Source organism: Candoia aspera, chromosome 15 (genome assembly GCF_035149785.1).
Source record: "Candoia aspera isolate rCanAsp1 chromosome 15, rCanAsp1.hap2, whole genome shotgun sequence".
NCBI lineage: Eukaryota > Metazoa > Chordata > Lepidosauria > Squamata > Boidae > Candoia > Candoia aspera.
In genome coordinates this window covers 4,933,701-4,952,251 of record NC_086167.1, presented here as the reverse complement: position 1 = coordinate 4,952,251, position 18,551 = coordinate 4,933,701, and the positions used below count along the sequence as shown (strand labels likewise).

At 49.6% G+C, this 18,551-nt stretch overlaps 1 protein-coding gene across 7 annotated transcripts in view; it reads right to left on the bottom strand.

Annotated features, from left to right (window-relative positions):
* Positions 1-1,484: 1,484 nt before the first annotated feature.
* The window catches only part of EMID1 (EMI domain containing 1), a 66,452-nt gene continuing 49,385 nt past the window's right edge, over positions 1,485-18,551 (bottom strand). Inside the window, exons 10-14 of one of the 7 annotated variants that reach the window (XM_063315380.1) lie at positions 18,067-18,110; positions 16,855-16,917; positions 14,779-14,823; positions 9,100-9,184; positions 1,485-2,590 (exon numbers count right to left, since the gene is read on the bottom strand). In XM_063315380.1, coding sequence (XP_063171450.1) covers positions 2,451-2,590; positions 9,100-9,184; positions 14,779-14,823; positions 16,855-16,917; positions 18,067-18,110 — 377 coding nt within the window. In that variant the 3' untranslated portion in view covers positions 1,485-2,450. Of the gene's footprint in view, positions 2,591-4,123; positions 4,215-9,099; positions 9,185-13,957; positions 14,225-14,778; positions 14,824-16,854; positions 16,918-16,937; positions 17,122-18,066; positions 18,111-18,551 lie in introns of those variants that run through there. The other 6 variants (XM_063315379.1, XM_063315382.1, XM_063315381.1 and 3 more) reach the window with 6 other exon arrangements.

Genomic DNA, 18,551 nt, shown 5'->3' with positions numbered 1-18,551 from the left:
CGTGTGGACTTCAATCCCAGAATTCCCCAGCCAGCATGCTGGCTGGGGAATTCTGGGAGTTGGTCCACACGTCTTCAAGTGGCCAAGGTTGAGAAACACTGCTGTTGACTGACTCTGTGTCTTCTACCACCCCCCCTTTTTGTCTTTTGAAGGTACAGTCAGTCTCCTCTAACTCTACCTTCCTCTTCTGCACATGCTGGAGTTGGGTGCACAGTAGCAACAGCCTGACTTTGGTTCCTCCAAGGAGGAGGCTGAGAACAGCGCAATCTTGTGGGACGGCCAGTTTAGTCTCGTGGTTAAGGCAACGGGCTAGACACCAGGAGGCTGTGAGTTCTAGTCCCGCCTCAGGCACGAAAGCCGGCTGGGTGACCCTGGGCCAGGCCCTCTCTCAGCCCAACTCACCTCACAGGGTTGCCGTTGTGGGGAAAATAGGAGGAGGAAGGAGTATCAGGTGTGCTCCCCACCTTGAGTTATTTATAAAAATAATACAGGCGGGATAGAAAATGAATGAAATAAATATCCCTATTCTGCAGCAACGATCATCATCATCTGAAAGGTGATTGACCAAGACTGACAGAGCACGGGCTCCAGATCAGCCAAAAAGCCCGAACATGGAACGGAGAGAATGCTCCTTTCTTGGGTTTTTGCTGTTAGGCTCCTGATAGCCTTACGCATACGCGCAGCCAGGCTTTCAGCCAAGAGGTGCCAATTCCTGCTTCTCCACCGTCAATTCTAGGATCTGGCTTTGAGCTGCAACAGGTGCCCCAGCTCACAACGTTGGTTCCCAAGTCCTGTGTGCGAGTTTGCCTTGTCGCGTAAAGGGGTGATTGCGCATCTCTGCAGCACAGCCCTTGGTGGATGGGCCCCTGCTGGGGCAGCCTTGCCCGCCAATAAAAAATGGCAGCGGGTGACAGTAAGCAACGTGGGAGTCGCCCATGCTAAGCTGGGCAGCTAAGCCAGGGTGTGCTTGTAGCGCAGCGCATTGGACAAGTCAGCAACGTGCAAAGCCAAGGAAGGCCAGGTGAATTATCCTCCACCCTGTGCTCAGCTCCTGAACCAACATCTTAGGTTTGCTGAGCGATTTGAATCTGCTCGGGTTGGTTTACCTCCTCAGCCATAAACCAGGGGCAGTGGACAAACTTGGCATTTTAGGGATTCAAGGTGGGTAATGATGCATCAGGCTGAAGGCAGGGATGGGGAAGGGAGGGAGGGAATCTGCTCATGGTCCTGTGGAGCCCCACTGTGTTCTCCAAATAAATATGATGCTGAAGCCTAAGACTGTTTTGCAGGAAGGCAGCATGTTCAATATAAAAAACACTTTCTTTTTATATAAAAGAGACCTTTTTAAAAAGTGGGGTAAAGGAGTGAGCCCATGGGGTCCCACGGGAGGCATCCAGGGAAAAATGTACCTGTGCACTGTGAGTGTTACATGTGCAAGGATACCATCAGTTTTAAAAAAATGCAGGTCAAACAGATAACAGGCATGAACAAGCACGAAGACTATTTTTTAAGCAGGAGAAAACAGATCTTTTTCAAAATCGATCGATTGATGCTGGAAAGGACAAATTAGCAATCCTCGCTTCACCGTCATTCTCCCCCCAGCTCCAAATTGCTCCCCACCAAACAAATCTTTTTCAAAAATAATAAAGTAGGACAGTTAAGAGAAATACACAAGTTTTTAAAAGTTGGGACAATAAATAAAGACTCCCATCTTAACCCCATGTAAGCTTTTCATGGATCATGGTCTGCTTCCGCCACCAAATGCCCAGAGTTTGGGCAACAACGAATCAGTTTATCTTCAAGGTGCCACAAGACTCACTCTCATTGGACTCCAGAAGTACACTTTGGAAATTCCGGCTCCCAGGAAGTGCAAGCAGGCAGGCTCCGATTCTGCTTGGCTGCTGGGGGTTTGACTGGAGTCACACCCCATTGCTGTCCATTCTTTACAGTGACCTGGAATGGCTGTTTCTCTCCCTCGCTTAGGGGACCAGGAGGGGAAAAGGATCCAATTTAGAGGAAGGCTAAAATATTGGGGCAAAGCAGCGCTGCGAGAGAGGAAGCATCTTGGGGTCACAAGCATCTGAACACACGCTGGAGAGATGCAGCCACTGACGAGAGGGTGGCAAAAAGGCAGGTGTGCTGACCCTTCCCTGCCAAATTGCCTTGTGGGATCATCCATGGCAAGTGAAAGGCAAGCAGAGGCCTAGACCCCATGGCATCAGGAACAAATCCCCTATGTGGAAAGGGCAAATAAATACAAAGTAGGGTTGTTAGCAAAGGCCTGTCCCCACTCCAGCCATTGAGCAACCCATCCTTCCATCACTTCTCCGTGTGGGCAGTCCAAGGTGGAGGGAGGAGGAAGGTGGAGCTCAGCACCCCCTCCAAGCAGGAGGTCTCTCAATCCAGGCACAGTCCTCTTCTACGCCCTATGGCGGGCAGACCCCTCTTCTTCATTTCGTCTTGTCCTCTCCCTTCTGGGAAAGCCGGTGTGAAATCACCCGGTAGGCCACCAAGTTCTCGTCGCGCTTCCTCCGATCGTAGCCGGGTCCCCCTGTGGCCACAGGGTCGAGGCCGGATCCCAGATCTGGTTCTGCCAACGGAGGAGGAAACATCAAGCGTCAGATCTTGGCTACCTTCTCCTTTTTAGGAACGCTTTGCCCAGACGCCCGGGATTCACTCGTGTCTATCAAGGTGTCCTTTAGAGATAAACATGAAAGCGCACTGGCCTGCCCCTAGGAAATACTAGAATTCCAAGGTGCCCCTCTGCCCCCCAATTTTGGAAATGGCTTGACTCCAACATCCCGTGTCTTTCAAGAGCAAAGTCCTTCAAGGCGCAATTTGGGCAGTCTCGAGCCAATGGAGCTTGGCAGTTTGGCAAACGGATCCTTTCTGGAGCAGAGCTCGGGGGGCGCTGGGGCCTCCCCAGGGTTGCTGGATTCCAACCCGCATCAGCCTCAGCCAGCCTGGCCATTGGATAGGTGTGATGGGTGTCGTAATCCAACATCATTTAGAGAGCCATAGGTTAGCTAGTTCCAGCTTTCCCAACCTGTCTTCCACACACACCCACCCTAAAAAAAATCTTGGGCTGGTAGTTTATTAAATCTTGTTGAATAAAAACATATCAATACTAATTCAGCCTGAACGCCAAACAGGGGCTTTACTACCAGTGAAGGGCAACTAAGGCTTGGTCAGCAGGCTGAGAGTCCTTCCCCTGTGGTGAAATCTGTGAATGACCACTGATCCTACAGGAGCTAAACTGAACCTCCATGTACAGTGGCAGCTTAACCTGGCATGTCAGGAGCCTCTGTTCTGCTCGCAAGTGTCCCAGAGAGACCTGGGCAGCTGCTGTTGGAAGACGAGGACCTGGTTCTAAGCCATTTCCATGCGTTTCTCCATCAGGTGGGTGCTCCACCATTCCCCAATAGTTCACTGATGGACACCTCCCTACACTGGTCTCCTACGTTGCTCTCGCCCACCCTCGTACCCTCCAGGCGCACTACAACTCCCAGAACTACCCAGATAACTTGGCCTTTGGAATTATGGGAGTTGCAGTCTTAATGAAGCTGGACATGCCTGGGAGAGGGATGCCTATCCCAAACAGTAACTCAAGTGCTAGCTCAACCCCTGAGGAACGGATGCAAGCTGTATTTTTGTGTGCATGCAGGCTAGTCTGAGATGCCTCTGAGCATGTGCAATGGAGCTGGGATTCTACAGCTCTGGCAGTCCAAATCTCATTTGTTTTGCTGCCACGGAGGTTGAACCTTTGATTTGCCTTGAGCTTATGCTGGGAAGAGGGGGGTCTTCCGATTCCCCTCAAATCCTGCAGCCAGAGGATGTGTCTATCCCCCCTCCCGCCAGCAGGGGAGTAGAGACAGGCCAAACCATGCTAGAATTTTAAAAAAAAAGAACATTGTTTTCAAGAAGGTGATGGACACAACGGGCAAAGGTTGGCTGTTGAAGAGACAGCATGCAAAATCTGGAGCGGAGGTAGAAGGAACAAACCCACGGCTGCCAGGGGTACCTCTGGGCCCTGGGATCGTGGCATCTGGTGAAGGCACCATGCTGTGGAAGAGCAGGGAGGAGGAGAGGGGGGGAGGGAGGCAGGCCTCACATTTTGCATTACCTGGCCAGATGATAGCTTCCAGCAAGGTGACTCTCCTAGCCAGGAGCTCCAGTTGGGATTGCTGTTCTAGGAAGCTTTGCAAGCTAATGGCCTGGGGGGGAGTGAGAAGAGCAGAGTGCAAATTGATTTACCCTCCAGGTGGGAACAGGAAGGGGGATGGGGGTGGGGGAGTCCTGCGTCCAGGAACCAGAAGCCAGGGTCCTCTGGAAGGCTGGCACTGTGGGTGTAAGTGGGGGGGAGAGAAAAAGGCACCAAGGGGTCCTCCCAGATACGGAACCTGCAACCTGCCCATCACACACAGAAAGGAAGAGCCTGGGTTTTAACAGAACTGAGATTTTCAGAAATGGGGAGCTGAAAAATACAGCAGGTCCCCAGTTTAAGAATGTCCCTGTTTACAGGTGATTCCTAATTAAGAATGGACTGCCATAAAGACTATTATATTAAAAACTCGAGTTAAGTACAAGTTTCAGGTTAAATACACAATACTAGGTAAAGGTAAAGGTTTCCCTTGACGTAAAGTCCAGTCGTGTCCGACTCTAGGGGGCGCTGCTCATCTCCGTTTCTAAGCCTTGGAGCCGGCGTTGTCCGTAGACACTTCCGGGTCATGTGGCCAGCATGACTCACGGAACGCCGTTACCTTCCCGCCGAAGCGGTACCTATTGATCTACTCACATTGGCATGTTTTCGAACTGCTAGGTGAGCAGGAGCTGGGACGAGCAACGGGAGCTCACCCCGCCACGTGGTTTTGAACTGCCGACCTTCCGATCGGCAGCTCAGCGGTTTAGCCCGCAGCGCCACCGCGTCCCACAATACTACTTTGTGTATTATTATGTTTAAGATGGCTTAGTGTATTTGGAAGTGTTTCTTAAGTGTTTTCTATGCTTGGAAAAGTAAAATATACTAAGACAAACATTTGACTAACTGATGCTAAATAACTGTTCCGACTTACATACAAATTCGACTTAAGGACAAACTAAGGAATGGAACACGAACTCGTTTGCTGTTTTGATGCTCCAGCAAGCTTGTGCACTGTGCATCTCGGGAATCCCCACAGGCATGTCTGAAGGCTTTCCATCATGTTATCCAAGGATGGAAACTTAGCACGAAGCCTCACAACCAGCCAACTGCTACATTTTGCCCTGTCTTGCCTCTTTTCTTTTAGCCTGATGAGAGGGAAACTCCAAAATTGGGACACCTGCACTCCAAAAAGTCATGATGGCGGCTGCAATGGTGTGATTAGAGCTCCATCTGTATGTGCATCACAATACAGATAGTCCTCACTTAACGACCACAACTGGGACTGGAATTTTGGTTGCTAAGCGAAGCAGTCATTAAATGAATCTGACCTGATTTTACAACCTTTTTTGCAGCAGTTGTTAAACAAATCAGGGCATTAAGCAAACCACATGGCTGTTAAGCGAATCATGCGGTTCCCCATTGATTTTGCTTGCCAGAAGCCAGCTGGGAAAGTTGAAAATGGCAATCACAGGATGCTGTGATGGTCATATATGCAAACCCATTGCCAAGTGCCCAAATCATGATCATGTGACTGTGGGGATACCACAACAGTCATAAGTGTGAGGACCAGTCGTAGGTCAGTTTTTTCAGCACTGCTGTAAGTCTGAACCATCACTAAATGAATGGTTGTTAAGTGAGGACTACTGGGACACCATCTTGACTTTTTGGATCACACCTAGTTGGACACTCCTGCTCCAAAACATGCAGCTAGACTTCTGGCCTCAAAAGATATTGGCGCGATGGGTTTTAAATCTTCCACATACCCAGTATTATTTCACATGGCTATACAGAGGTGTATTTTTAAATTAGAAAAAGCTTTCCAATCTGAAAAGGCCTATTTTTCCAACCCCAAAACTTGTGTTAGCTGTTCTTTCTTCACGGTGCCCCATCCTAGAAGAGTGTTTTCCCATGATGCACTTACATAACTAACAACTGCAGAAGAATCATAGTAAATAACTCAGCTCATGGCAAGATTTATGGCTAACAAGGACAGAGATAACTCCTAAAATAATCTTGCCAATGTACAGGCACTTGAGTACTACCTGTCACAAGTTGGTAACAGCTGCTGATACCAGATGCACAGACAACAGGCCTGTTGCTAGTCAATGGAGCCTCCATATTTAGAGGCATTGTATCTCTGAATATCAGATGCTACACTCAAGAGCCAGGGAGCAGCATTGGGTGATCCTTATTAGAAAGCTTTTTTTTTCTACTCCAGCAAGAAAATGCATATATTCCTCAGGCAGTTTCCCATGAAGGAAAAAATAAACAGGGCAGATTCCTTTTCACGAAATGCAAGGGGTTTGGGTATGAGCTGGTCTGATTGTGTGCACACGCTAGACAGGCCAGATAAGTGACTCACAATGGAAATTTGCACCTCTGGGATCAGATGGTGGCAAGGGGAGAGGTTTTTCCTGGAAGACTCATCCTGACATAACCCCTCTCTGTGTCTCACTTTACACAGGAGCCTAATCTCTGATGAGCAGATGAGAGACCAGAAATACCCAGTCATCCAGAAAAGAGTCTCATTTGCAAGCCTTTGGTAACAAGAGCAACATTATTCATTCCCTGCCATAATTATACGGCTGAAAGGAAGCAGTCTTAGCAGCTAGAAGGCTGATGATTTTAACATGGAAAGACTGGATCCCTTCTGTCCTGAGGTTCAAAATAAATTCCGGTTCAGCAGTCTTTGACTCTGCAGGCACCATGTTGGTCATTAAGCAGTGCGGTCATTAAGCGAGGCATCACATGACTGCACCCAATTTTATGACATTTTTTGCAATGGTTGTTGAGAGAATCACTGCAGTTGTTAAGTGAATCACAGGGTTCCCCATTGATTTTGCATGTCTGATGTTGGCTGGGAAGGTCACAAACGGTGATCGTGTGAAACCAGGACGGCAACTGTCGTAAATACACGCCAGTTTCCAAGTGCCCAAATTTTGAGCACGTGACCACAGGGATGCTGCAATGGTCGTAAGTGTGAGGACTGGTTGCAAGTCACTTTTTCAGTACTGTCGTAACTTTGAATGGTCACTAAATGAATGGTTGTAAGTCAAGGACTATGAAAATAGATACCAGTTCTGTGGGGCAGAACACTTCTTTTAGAATTACATTTTCTGCAGCCTCCCTGCTTTCCCACGCTTGCCCCACGGCCCCAAGGAAGACATCAGGAGGAACATCTTTCAAGGGGCTTTTTCAAGAGTTACTGCTGGTGGGGAAGGGAGGGGGACTGCTGCTCGTGGGAAACAGGTGAAGAATTGCTGCTTTCCCTGGAGAGATCTGGCAAAATCATCCCCCAAATTTCTCTGCCCACAAAGGTGTTGGTGGCATCCTCTCTGGCCAGCCCGTCACAAGGGAAGATAACCGAAGGCTCTCCTTCCATGGGGTCCTTTCAGACTGGGAAGTGTGGGCAGCCAGGGAGGCTGCAGAGGGAAGGAAGGAAGAGGTGAAACAGCAGTGGCGACTATACGTTGCTGCCCCCATCCATCCTCAAGGAGGCTCAAAAACGCCGAGAGAAATCTGAAAGAAATCTTCAAGCATCTTGAGAGTAAAGTACCCAACCAGACGCTTCTTTCACTTTGGAGAAATGGCAAGGGTGGATACAATACAGCATTGCATCACATTCCTTTCCTTCCTCCATGCATCCGATGAGGCTGACTGTCAGCAGAAAAGCCTGTGCAATAATAAAGTCGTCTTTAAGGTGCCACCGTCTTCGCCGTTTCAGAAAAAAGCTGAGGTAGGAGTGTCTGCAGGGTGGAGTCAAAAAAGTCAGCGCTGCACATAAAAAACAGGCAGAGCTTCAGTGGTACTATTGTGGCCGCCATCTTAACTTTTTGACCATTCCGGGCAGACATCCCTGTCCCCGGACCTAACTCTGTCCACTCCTGCCTCAGAGACCTTGTACAAAAGGCCTTGAACGTTCATGCCCCTTTTCTCTGAATTCCTGATAAAACAGCCTCCTGACACTTCTGGATTCTCACTTAAAATCACCACTTCTGAATGTTCCTTTGGAGAAAGGGTGGGCAGGTCCGGAATAAGGACCTTGGTGGAACTTTTTGGCACCCAGGAAGGTAAAACTAAAAGACATTAAAAAAAAAACCCCTCTACATTGAATCAAGGTCACTGTTGCCGCAATCCCTGCACACTTAAGCAAACCCCACAAAGTCTGGTGGGGCTGATTTCTGAGTCCACGTCCCTATTATGACTTTGGATCAAGTTTCTCCAACCGGCTGCCGGCGTAATGCACTTCTGGGAGTCTAGAGCACACGCACATTCATTGCCAGGATTGTTTAGAAGAGTGTAAAACATTTTTCCTTTCTTTTGTCACCAGGGGGAACCCTCTGAATGCAAACGGGGCCGACTTCCAGCCAACTCACATCCCACCACTCAGTTTCTCTGCACTAAACCTACTGAGGGGGGGGAAGGGGGGAGGGAATGGGAAAAAGGGAGGGGGGAGGGGGAAGGGGAGGAAGGACTGAGGAGGAAAGCTGGGCCCTGTGAGAAAAGGGAGGGAGGAGCGAGCCTGGAAGGAAAACCTGGCCGGAGGGGGGTCTCTCTCTCAATATGAACCAGTCCAGCTCCCACCCTCCCGAACGGAGGGTGAGGCTGGTCCGGGCAGGCCAGCGTCTCTCAGCGGATGCGGGTCGGCCTTTCCCACCTGGGCACCTTCCCCAGCAGCAGGGCCAAAGGCCGGGAGGCTGGAAGCCGCAGCCCACCCCACCTGCGGAGCCTCAGGCCAGGGAAGGCCGCCCCACTGCCCTGCCCGTCCGATGACGACCCACCCACCCTCTGCTCGGGAGCCAGCCGGGCCCAGAAAGCCGGGAGCGCGCACACGTGTCCCGCGGGGAAGGCCTGCTGCCAAAGGGGGGGACACCGGCAGCCCGGACCCCACCCAGCCACCCTTCGCCCGGAGAGCTGCTAGCTCGGGAAGCCTGTCCTCCCTCCCTGCCTCTACTCACCATGCAGCCCAATCATGGCTTCCAAGATTAAAACCCTTTCTGCTAAAATCTTCAAAGCCTCTCGGAGCTGGTGTAACCCCTCCCCCTGCGGACGAAAGAGACAGACACAGCCGTGAAAGGAAGGAAGGCACGCACGCGCATGTGCAGCGGGGGTGGGCGGGGAGGCTCAGCTGCCTTTCCCAGGCGGTCCCCGACGTCCTTGCAGGCATCCAAACCGCCAAATGCTTCGGTTGATGGCGGGGGGGGGGGGGGGGGGATGCAATTATTAATCAGGCAGGGAGGGGCAATCCACCTTTTCAAGAAGGGGAACCAGGCATCTTCCATGCACATTCAGTTTTCTGGAGAGGAGGGTGCCAAGCACACAAAGACATGGAGCTGGTGCGGGATTTGGGCTACCGGAAGGCATTAAACCAGCTAAAACTGCTGAGCAAGCATGCTGTCCAGAAAAGAAAAAAAAGGGGGGGGAGCTTTTTGATTACAGGTAGTCCTCGCTTAGTAACCATTCATTTAGTGATGGTTCAGACTTGCAGCGGTGTTGAAAAACTGACTTACAACCAGTCCTTGCACTTACGGCCGTTGCAGCATCCCCCGTGGTCATGTGATCACGATTTGGGCACGTGGCAACCCGTTTGCATTTATGACTGTCACAGTGTCCCGTGGTCATGTGATTGCTATTTTCGACCTTCCTGGCCAGTTTCTGGCAAGCAAAATCAATGGGGAACCATGTGGTTCGCTTAATGCCTGCAGTGATTCACTTAATGACTGCTACAAAAAAGGTCGTAAAATTGGGTCAGATTCGCCTAATGACCGCTTCACTAAACAACCAAAATGCCAGTCTCAATTGTGCTTGTTAAGCGAGGACTACCTGTACATCCTAAGTAGCCTGCCCCCCACCAAAAGAATTACAGGGTTAGACTGGAGCTTGGAGGCCATCTACACCAATCCTCTGTACAGTGCAGGAAGCTTGCAACGACCATGTCCCGTCGCCCAGCCATTACTGATTAGTTAGTGATTCATGCTTTGTGTTTCAGTCTCAAGAGCTCCAGATGGCCCATAAAGTAGCTTTTCCTGATGATCTTCTCCTTGTAAGGGAGGCTGAGCTGTGAGCGTATGCCTGGCCCCCACTGAGCCACGTGGGCAAGCGGACGCCTGGACGTGGATCTCCCCGCTCTAGGTCCAACTGCAGTGCCCTGGCGCTGCGGAAATACTTCAAAAGAGGCCTGCCCACCCTGTCTCTCCTCTTGGCAGTGCTTCCGAGGAATGCGTACTTTGCTGATTTTGCACAGTACACTGAATCCATAACTATCTAAAGAGGTTGTGTCCACCCAAAACACTAACCCACATGCACCCATTCACCAAACCTACTTCGTGGGGCACGTGCAGCCACCGGGTCCTGAGCCGACCATCAGCTGCCTTATGGGACCTCCCCACTACTTGAACTCCTACCCCAAGACCAGCCACGGAGCCTGCTTTCCCACGGCTTGAGACGGCAACCCCAGAACTCCCAGTCAAGGATGGCCCCGGTGGCCTCAGGGACTGGGGAGGAGGAGGTAGGAAATGGGCGGGTGAGGTTATTGGCACGAGCCAGTCGGTAACTTCATTCTTCTCCGTTCCCTTCCCAGGACTCCAAAGACAGGCTGAAGAGGAACAGCTTCTGCCAGATTAGGAAAGATGCCTGCCATCCGAACTCAAGTGTTTACCCCAAGGTCACCCACCGTCACTTTAATGGTGGGGGCCGAGGGATCGGCCCCAACCGTTCCTTCCCGGCCCTTCTCCTCCCCATCTTTCTTATCGGGGCTGTCCTGAAGTTTTACATTACTGTAGGTGGGAGTGGGAAACTGGGTAGAGACAAGAAGAAATGGAAGCCCATCTCTAGCTTCAGCTGGGACCCACCACAGCTAAATGCCAAGGGGTTTTTCAACCCGTGCTGCAATGGAGGCCCCCTTAGCAGGCATCAAGGGGCTGGGTCCACCCAACAGAGTAGGCTAGACTAGGTGAGATAGTTTTCAGAACAGCCACGGTGGATATTAGGATATAGTAAAAACAAACCAACAAAAAAAAGGTCGAGATTGCAGCCACAATGGTGCGATCAATGCTCTGCCTGGTTTTTATGTGCATTACACCATCATGACCATCACTTCGACCATGTTGACCCACACCCCTGCCTGGGCTGCATTCATGCAACACATTTAACTTGGTTATTGAATTGAGCCAATTTTCTGTTTGCACAGTACCCTAAATCCTAACCCATTGGTGGTTGTGGTTCACACACAATGCTAAACCATGCATATACACACACACTCAGAGTCCAATGAACAGTGGATGTGCAGTCAATGGATTTTTAAAGTGTCATTGTGTTAACACAGCTACAGATGCCTAATTTTTTCCCCTGCAGGGCAAACAAGCAGAGCAACTCGGAGCATCACCCACTTTGCTCGGATGTAAACCCATGGTTTTCCTCCAGGCTGATTTTCCAGGATGGGCTGGGCAACTTGCTGACCTGCCCCCTTTGCATGTTGCAGGGACCATGTTGCAGATGCGATATGAGGATACAGAGATGTGTTAATTAGATCTTAGTGAGGAACTGTGGTGTCCTCTTTGTTTTATGAGTATGTTAAACATATTTTGGGATGCCTACAAGGGCTGGGTTTCCAAAACACACTAGGCTCGGCTAAATCAGAGCTGAATAATTTGAAGGTTGGACACAACCAGCGGCATGATTTCAAGGATGGAGAGCCCTTTTATTCGGCCTTGACAATATCAGATCTTGAGGTCATTTGCTGAAACTGAATGGACAGAGATTTGGAACCAATGAGGAGGAGGATTCTTGCTGGGGATATCACCAGTATCAGGAAAGGGGTCATTTAAGAGGAGAATCACTGTTGGGGGGATTCATGGAAAACCAAGCTCTGCATGGCTCCTGGTCTGTTCACCAAGCACTGCTTTCAGAATCAAAAACAGCAGGAGTGAATGACCACAAGGATTGATGCGCTTCCTGAACACACCTGGTTGTGGCTGGACTGGACAAACCATTGGCCAGATCCAGCCTCAGGAGACTCCCCTTCTGTCTATCTGCAATAAAAGAAAATCTACCTTTGCCAAGGCTTTTAAAACACCATCGTACGCCCAGTTCAAATCAAAATGCAAAGGAATGTTCTCATTAGGCAGTGTTTCTCAACCTTGGCCACTTTAAGATGTGTGGCCTTCAGCTCCCAGAATAGCTGGCTGGGGAATTCTGGGAGCTGAAGGTCACACATCTTAAAGTGGCCAAGGTTGAGAAACAGTGCTGTTAGGAGTCTGGAATGAAAGGTGTGGGTCCTTTGGAGGCCCTGGACCGTTTTTTTTCCCCAGAGGGGAATGACAGAGTCTGCGTACTGATACTGTGGACCCCACTCTGATAGGACCCTGAAAAGCAAGTTCAGAGGCCAAGCAATGAAAGATTTGCAAACCACTTCTGGAGGATTCCATATGCATGCTTGCTGAGGGAGATACCGTAAATCAAAGCCATGGCAGTCTTTTCCTGGCAGAGATTAAAAAAGAAAAAAAACAGTCCTGCTGCACCAGTTATTTTCTCTATTCACGTTCCCCAAACAGAAATGCAAGAGGTGAGTTCCTGGGGTCAATGGCACCCCCTCAAAGCTTCCTTTGCTTTCGTCATTCCATTTCTAAACCCTCTAAACCCTATTTTTATCAGACGTTTTCAGCTCCAGAGCGAGAGAGGAAAAAGAGTCTGCCTGTGGATCAAATCCAGGAGCCGCTAAAGTTTTTTGGAAGGCGGAAGTGGGAAACTCCTAATGGGTCACCAAGTTAGTTTCAAAATTAAGAGCTGCGCAGGGCTCTGCGGGAGGGTTCAGGACCACGACTGGGGGAGAAGGCTGCGTTATGGGACCCTTTCCCATGCATTATTGCTTTAGTCATGAAAATCTCGTCACACTCCAGAAAACAGCTTGTTCTCACATGAGGGAAAGCCACTGAAACCTTCTCTAGAGGCAATGAGAAAAGTTCACCTCAGTTTCAGGGTGTCCATCCAATCCCCCCCACCTTAATTAGTCTTAAGGAGGGGGATCCACCAAAGACGGGGCAAAAAAGTCAAGATGTCAGCTGTGACTGCATGATCAAAGCCCTGCCCCTTTTTACGTGCATCGCCACTGACTTATCTGACTTCCTCTCCCACGGTCCCCCCTTTCTTAAGGTCTAGCTTTGCCAGCAAGTCATAGAACCATGGAATTGTAGAGTTGGAAGGACCCCATGGATCATCTAGACCAGTGTTTCTCAACCTTGGCCACTTTAAGACGTGTGGACTTTGACTCCCAGAATTCCCCAGCCAGGGAGCTGAAGTCTACTCATCTTAAAGTGGCCAAGGTTGAGAAACACTGGTCTAGACCAACCCTCTGGAATGTGCAGGAAAACCATCTTTGAGAGATGGCTGTTCAGCTTCTTCTTAAAAACCTCCAGAGATGGAGAATCCACAATGTTGGTAGGTAGGCTGTTCCTCTGTTGTGTACAGCTTACCCTCAGGGAGTTTTTCCTTACAGTTAAACAAAACCTAGGTAGTTGCAACTGATTTCTGGCCCTAATTTCAGTGGAAAATAATTCCTGGCTATCTTCCCTGTAGCTTCCCTGGCTATCCTGTCTCTTCTGAACATCTCAGCTTCCCCCAGCCTGTCCTCATGAGACATATCCTCATGTCCTTGGATCACCTCATTTGCCTTCCTCTGAATTCTTATTTGGACTGTATACATCAACCTATGGAAGGGAGTGAGCAGGACAGAACATTCTCTCCCGACAGAAAATCAGTACATGAAGGAGAAGTGATCTAGTCTCATCTCCTAGATACTCCACTGTTCTATGATGGGCTGCTCCATCACATAATTCTGAACCCGCATTCTGAAATGGTACGCTCCCCACCCAGGTGGAGCTCCTGAACGAGGAAGTGGGTGGGAGTGTTCCATCCATTTCCTCCCCAAACCCTCTCTCTTCTCGCAACTGCAGAAAACAAGGCAGAGAAACAGGTGTTTGGTAGGAGCCACAAGGATGTCACACGTACCATGACATCACTGTCCACACGGTGTACAGAATCTGGATTCAATGGCATTTATAACTGAATGTGAGAAGGGAAGAGGATCTGGTTGAAAAAGACGATCAGAGACGGTAAAGTGTTGGCCACGCCCCAAAACTCAACGCCCTTTTTGTTTCAAGGGACAAACACACGTCTCTCTGCAAAGCCAGAAGGGGATCTCAGAACAATGACAGACTGGCAGGAAGGGGGGCATTGTCTCTCCATGTCATTCTCAGCAAAGACCACGAGTTGCTTTTGACTACGACACCCACTGCTGCCCACATTACCACCAAATTAAATAAATTATTTAGTGTTTTTTTAAAATACGCAGTCTCCCAAGATGTTGACCTCCTCATGTAAGATCGCCTGAGGTTTGCACGTTCTCACAGAATAACTCAAGGGACTGGGTGACCAACGTTTGGGGATTGTTGGTGATCTCACAACTTTTCTGCCTTCTCATATTCTGACTTAATGCCTCCTGGAGGGCAGCTGCTCCCTTCTTCTCGGGCAGGTGGGACCGACTGTTTTAAGAGATGAGGGGCCTCCTGGCAGGAGATGGAAAGAAATAAGGGCTATGGAGGAGAGAAAGGGAGGAAAGGGGGCTGCCACCCAGAACTTACCCAGGAACCTTTCTCACCCGGGTCACCCTTGGGGCCTGGTTCACCCTGGAAGAAACCAAAATAAGGTGTTAGGAAATAAGGAAAGCGAGTCTCTCGCAACCTGGCACTTTGCTGGAAAGGATTTGGACCACAATTCCCATCACCCCCGCCCACGTAGGCTGGGAAAAATGGGCACCGTAATCTAGCACAACCAAATTGGGGAAGGAGGGAATTCACAAGCCATGGGAAAGACAGAGGAGAGACGGCCCAGATTTGGGTCAGCAAAATTCACGCCGTGTCCACATTTGTCTTTTTGGAGGAGGGTGCAGAGAGAGCGTGGCGGTTTTGCCAGCTTCTAGCCTGGATCTTCAATGTGGCACCTGCCGATACCTTACTCCGTTCCCCAGAAGATCTTTTTAAAAGATGAATTAATTTTTTAAAAACAATGGGGAGGCGTCCTGCTGGAAAAAGTAAGCTTCAGCCTCTGGCATCAACCTCCTTATTTCCAAGGATGCTCTGGTTCCTGATTGTATTCCAGCAAGGGCCTGCCTTCTTCCAAATGATCTTGAACCTGGGCCAGGTTCAGGTTGGGCCAATTTCACCCTAGGTATAGTGCCAACACTGGACAGAAGCAAAAGTGCCTAACTGATGCTGGGCATCTGAGTTGAGCCATCTCCATCTTAATATCCTACAGTGCACTACAGGGTAGTCCTCGCTTAAGAACCATTTGTTTAATGATGGTTTGGACTTATGACAGTGCTGAAAAACTGACTTGTGACTGGTACTCACACTCACAACTGTTGCAGTGTCCCCCTGGTCACATAACCACAATCTGGGCACTTGGCAAGCAGTTCACCTTTATGACCATTGCAGCGTCCTGTGGTCACCCAATCGCCATTTTTTACCTTCCCGGGCAGCTTCCAGCAAGCAAAATCAATGGGGAACCGTGTGATTTGCTTAATAACCATGTGGTTCGTTTTATGCCTACTGTGACTCGCTTAACGACTGCTGCAAAAAAGATTGTGAAACCAGGTTGGATTCACTTAGTGACCACTTCACTTAGCAACCAAAATTCCAGTCCCAACTGTGCTCGTTAAGCGAGGACTACCCGTAATGCGACAGAGCTCCTGAGCATTGTAGGAAATGCAACATCAGCTGCCCTTTTAATTAGGTACAGTGACATGGAACAACAGCAAATCACAGCTTCATGGGAAATTCAGTGACAGCTGAACAGAGCTGCTGTGTTCCTTGGAATACCAGACTGGATTTTTTATTTTGTAGGAGGAAAAGTAAGGTGTCAGTAGTAGACATCCACTGGGGTCAGGAAGTGGCCAAGTATGCATTGTGATGCATGTACTACAAAAGGGTGGAGTTTGCATTGTGACGTTGTGACCCACAATTTATCCTTTCGGCACCATCGTGCTTGGGAAGGGATGCCTAAGAGGGCAACCCAGGGCATTTGGCACCCAGACACCAAGTCTGACTCCCTGGTCAGCCTCCTAGATGCAGCCGTGGCCCATGTCCAGCATCCAGTCTAGTTGGCTCCACAACAAGAACAACGAAGTCAGTGAAATCAAGCCTTGGTAGGCCGTGCTTACACACAGCCAGGCTTGGCTTATCTGGGGCTCAAGGAATGAACCCCACCAGGTTTACTCACAATGTTCAGACATAAACCTTGATTTACAGTCCATCCTGACTAGCTCCCCCCAAACAGTGAGCCATAAGGATGAGCTTAGCATGTTGTGTGCAGAGAGCCAGTTTGGTGGGGTGGTTAAGGCACCAGGCTAGGAATTAGGAGAAGGTGAGTCCTAGTCCTGTCTTAGACACAAAGCCAGCTGGTGGCTCTGGGCCAGTCCCCCTCATTCAACCCCAGGAAGGAGATGAGCCATTTTTGAGACATGTTGCCAAGCAAACTGCAGGAACTTGTCCAGGCAGTGACCAGGAGTCACGACTGACTCGGAGCCACACGCACAGACAAAAGTGCTGCATGAAGTCCGTTGTTTATCTGGGTGTCAGGAATTTGGTGTGACCCATCTCCATTTCAGGGGTACACATTTGGGTCCCCAACTTGCCCATGCAGCCAGACTGGAAACTCACCCTCTCTCCTTTCTGTCCAAGAGGACCAGCAGCCCCAACAGCACCTGGTGTTCCTGGGATTCCCTAGAAGAAGGCATAATTCTGCATCAGGCAAGGCCAGGTGATTCCATCCCGCACGCATTTTCCCTGGCAAGAAGTGCGGACCATTTCCTTCTCCTGTCCTGCTTCCTCTCAGTGATGTCCCTTGGGGGCAACATCCCAGCTAGACCTCCATTTCTGCCTTCCTGTCTCATATATTGCCAGGATCCCCCTTCTGCCAAAGTAAGCCTGAGCATAAATGTACAAGCTCATTATGAGCAGAGCAGGCAAGCACAATCACAGACTAATCCAGTGTGCCTCAACCTTGGCAGCTTGAAGATGTGTGGACTTCAACTCCCAGAATTCCCCAGCCAGCCATGCTGGCTGGGGAATTCTGGGAGTTGAAGTCCACACATCTTCAAGCTGCCAAGGTTGAGACACACTGTACTAAACCAACCATCACTGGCAAACTGCAGTGGGCAAAGTCAAAATCAAACCAATCACATTATGGTTAGCACGTAATGGGAACAAGGGAGTCACCTTAAGCCACAACATGGCTTGTTGGCTTTGGCTCATGTGGTGTGAGCACCAGCCAGTGTGGGTTGTTAAGCCAAGGAGATGGGTCTCTTGCTCAACTCTGCCCCTCATCTGTGAGCTCTGCACAAGCCATCTCATTGCAAGCCTTCTCAACAGATGGTAAACCCAGCTTGCTGTTCCTCCATGTTGACCCCAGTACTGCAGCTTGCAAACAGCTTTTAATAGCTTGCCAGAGGAAGGGGTGTTGCAGGGGGTTAGCCTTCCCATCCCCTAACCAAGATGGCTGAGGCATGGGAAAGGAAAATGACCCCACTTCAGTGGTTGCAAAGCAGCTGGATGTAGGTCTGCTTGGGTCGTACCATCAATGAATTTTAGACAATGATATACAAGGGCTGGGAGCATGTCCTGCTACAGACACAAGGCCTTCTTCACAACTGGTGGTAGGACTCAGGAGGAACCCAACTCTTAGTGCCAACTGGGCTCCCTGGGAGTTGCAGTCCTTTCACACCCCAATACTGGGAATTCCAGGAGCTGGGAAACAATGGCCCCTCCCCATGAAAACATAAGCCCTAAACAGCCCATAGCAGCAACTGTGGTGGAATCTCTCCCCTCTTCCCAAAGATCTGTGCTTCCTGGTGAGAGACTGGATCTACTTACATCATGCCCTGGAGAACCTTGTTTTCCAGCAGGTCCTGGGGGACCTAGAGAGAAAAAGATAGTGTATCCTGGTCAACAACTACTTCTGCTGGATGGTTGTTCCAAGAAAAGGTGGCTGGAGAAGTCTGGGAATTGAGGTCCACACTTCTCATCCATGCATCTTAAAGCTGCCAAAGTTGGGAAACACCATCCCAGTCTATTTTCTACTATTTTCTAATGTTCATCATTGTAGCTTCCTGAAGAGGCCAACTAACTTTAGTGATCACACAGATAATAGAGAGCTGTGGTTTTCCCCTTGCCTTGACTTCCAGCTTTCCATCTATTCCCCCATTTATTAAAATAGCGTATTTGCCCAGAACCCAAGTTCCTAGGCAGCTTACGGAATGAATCCAACATGATTATACAACCGAAAGCAATTAAATTTTTACGATCAATGTTTCCAGACAGGACTTTTACAGTGGAGTCACCCCAACCTGGTTACCATC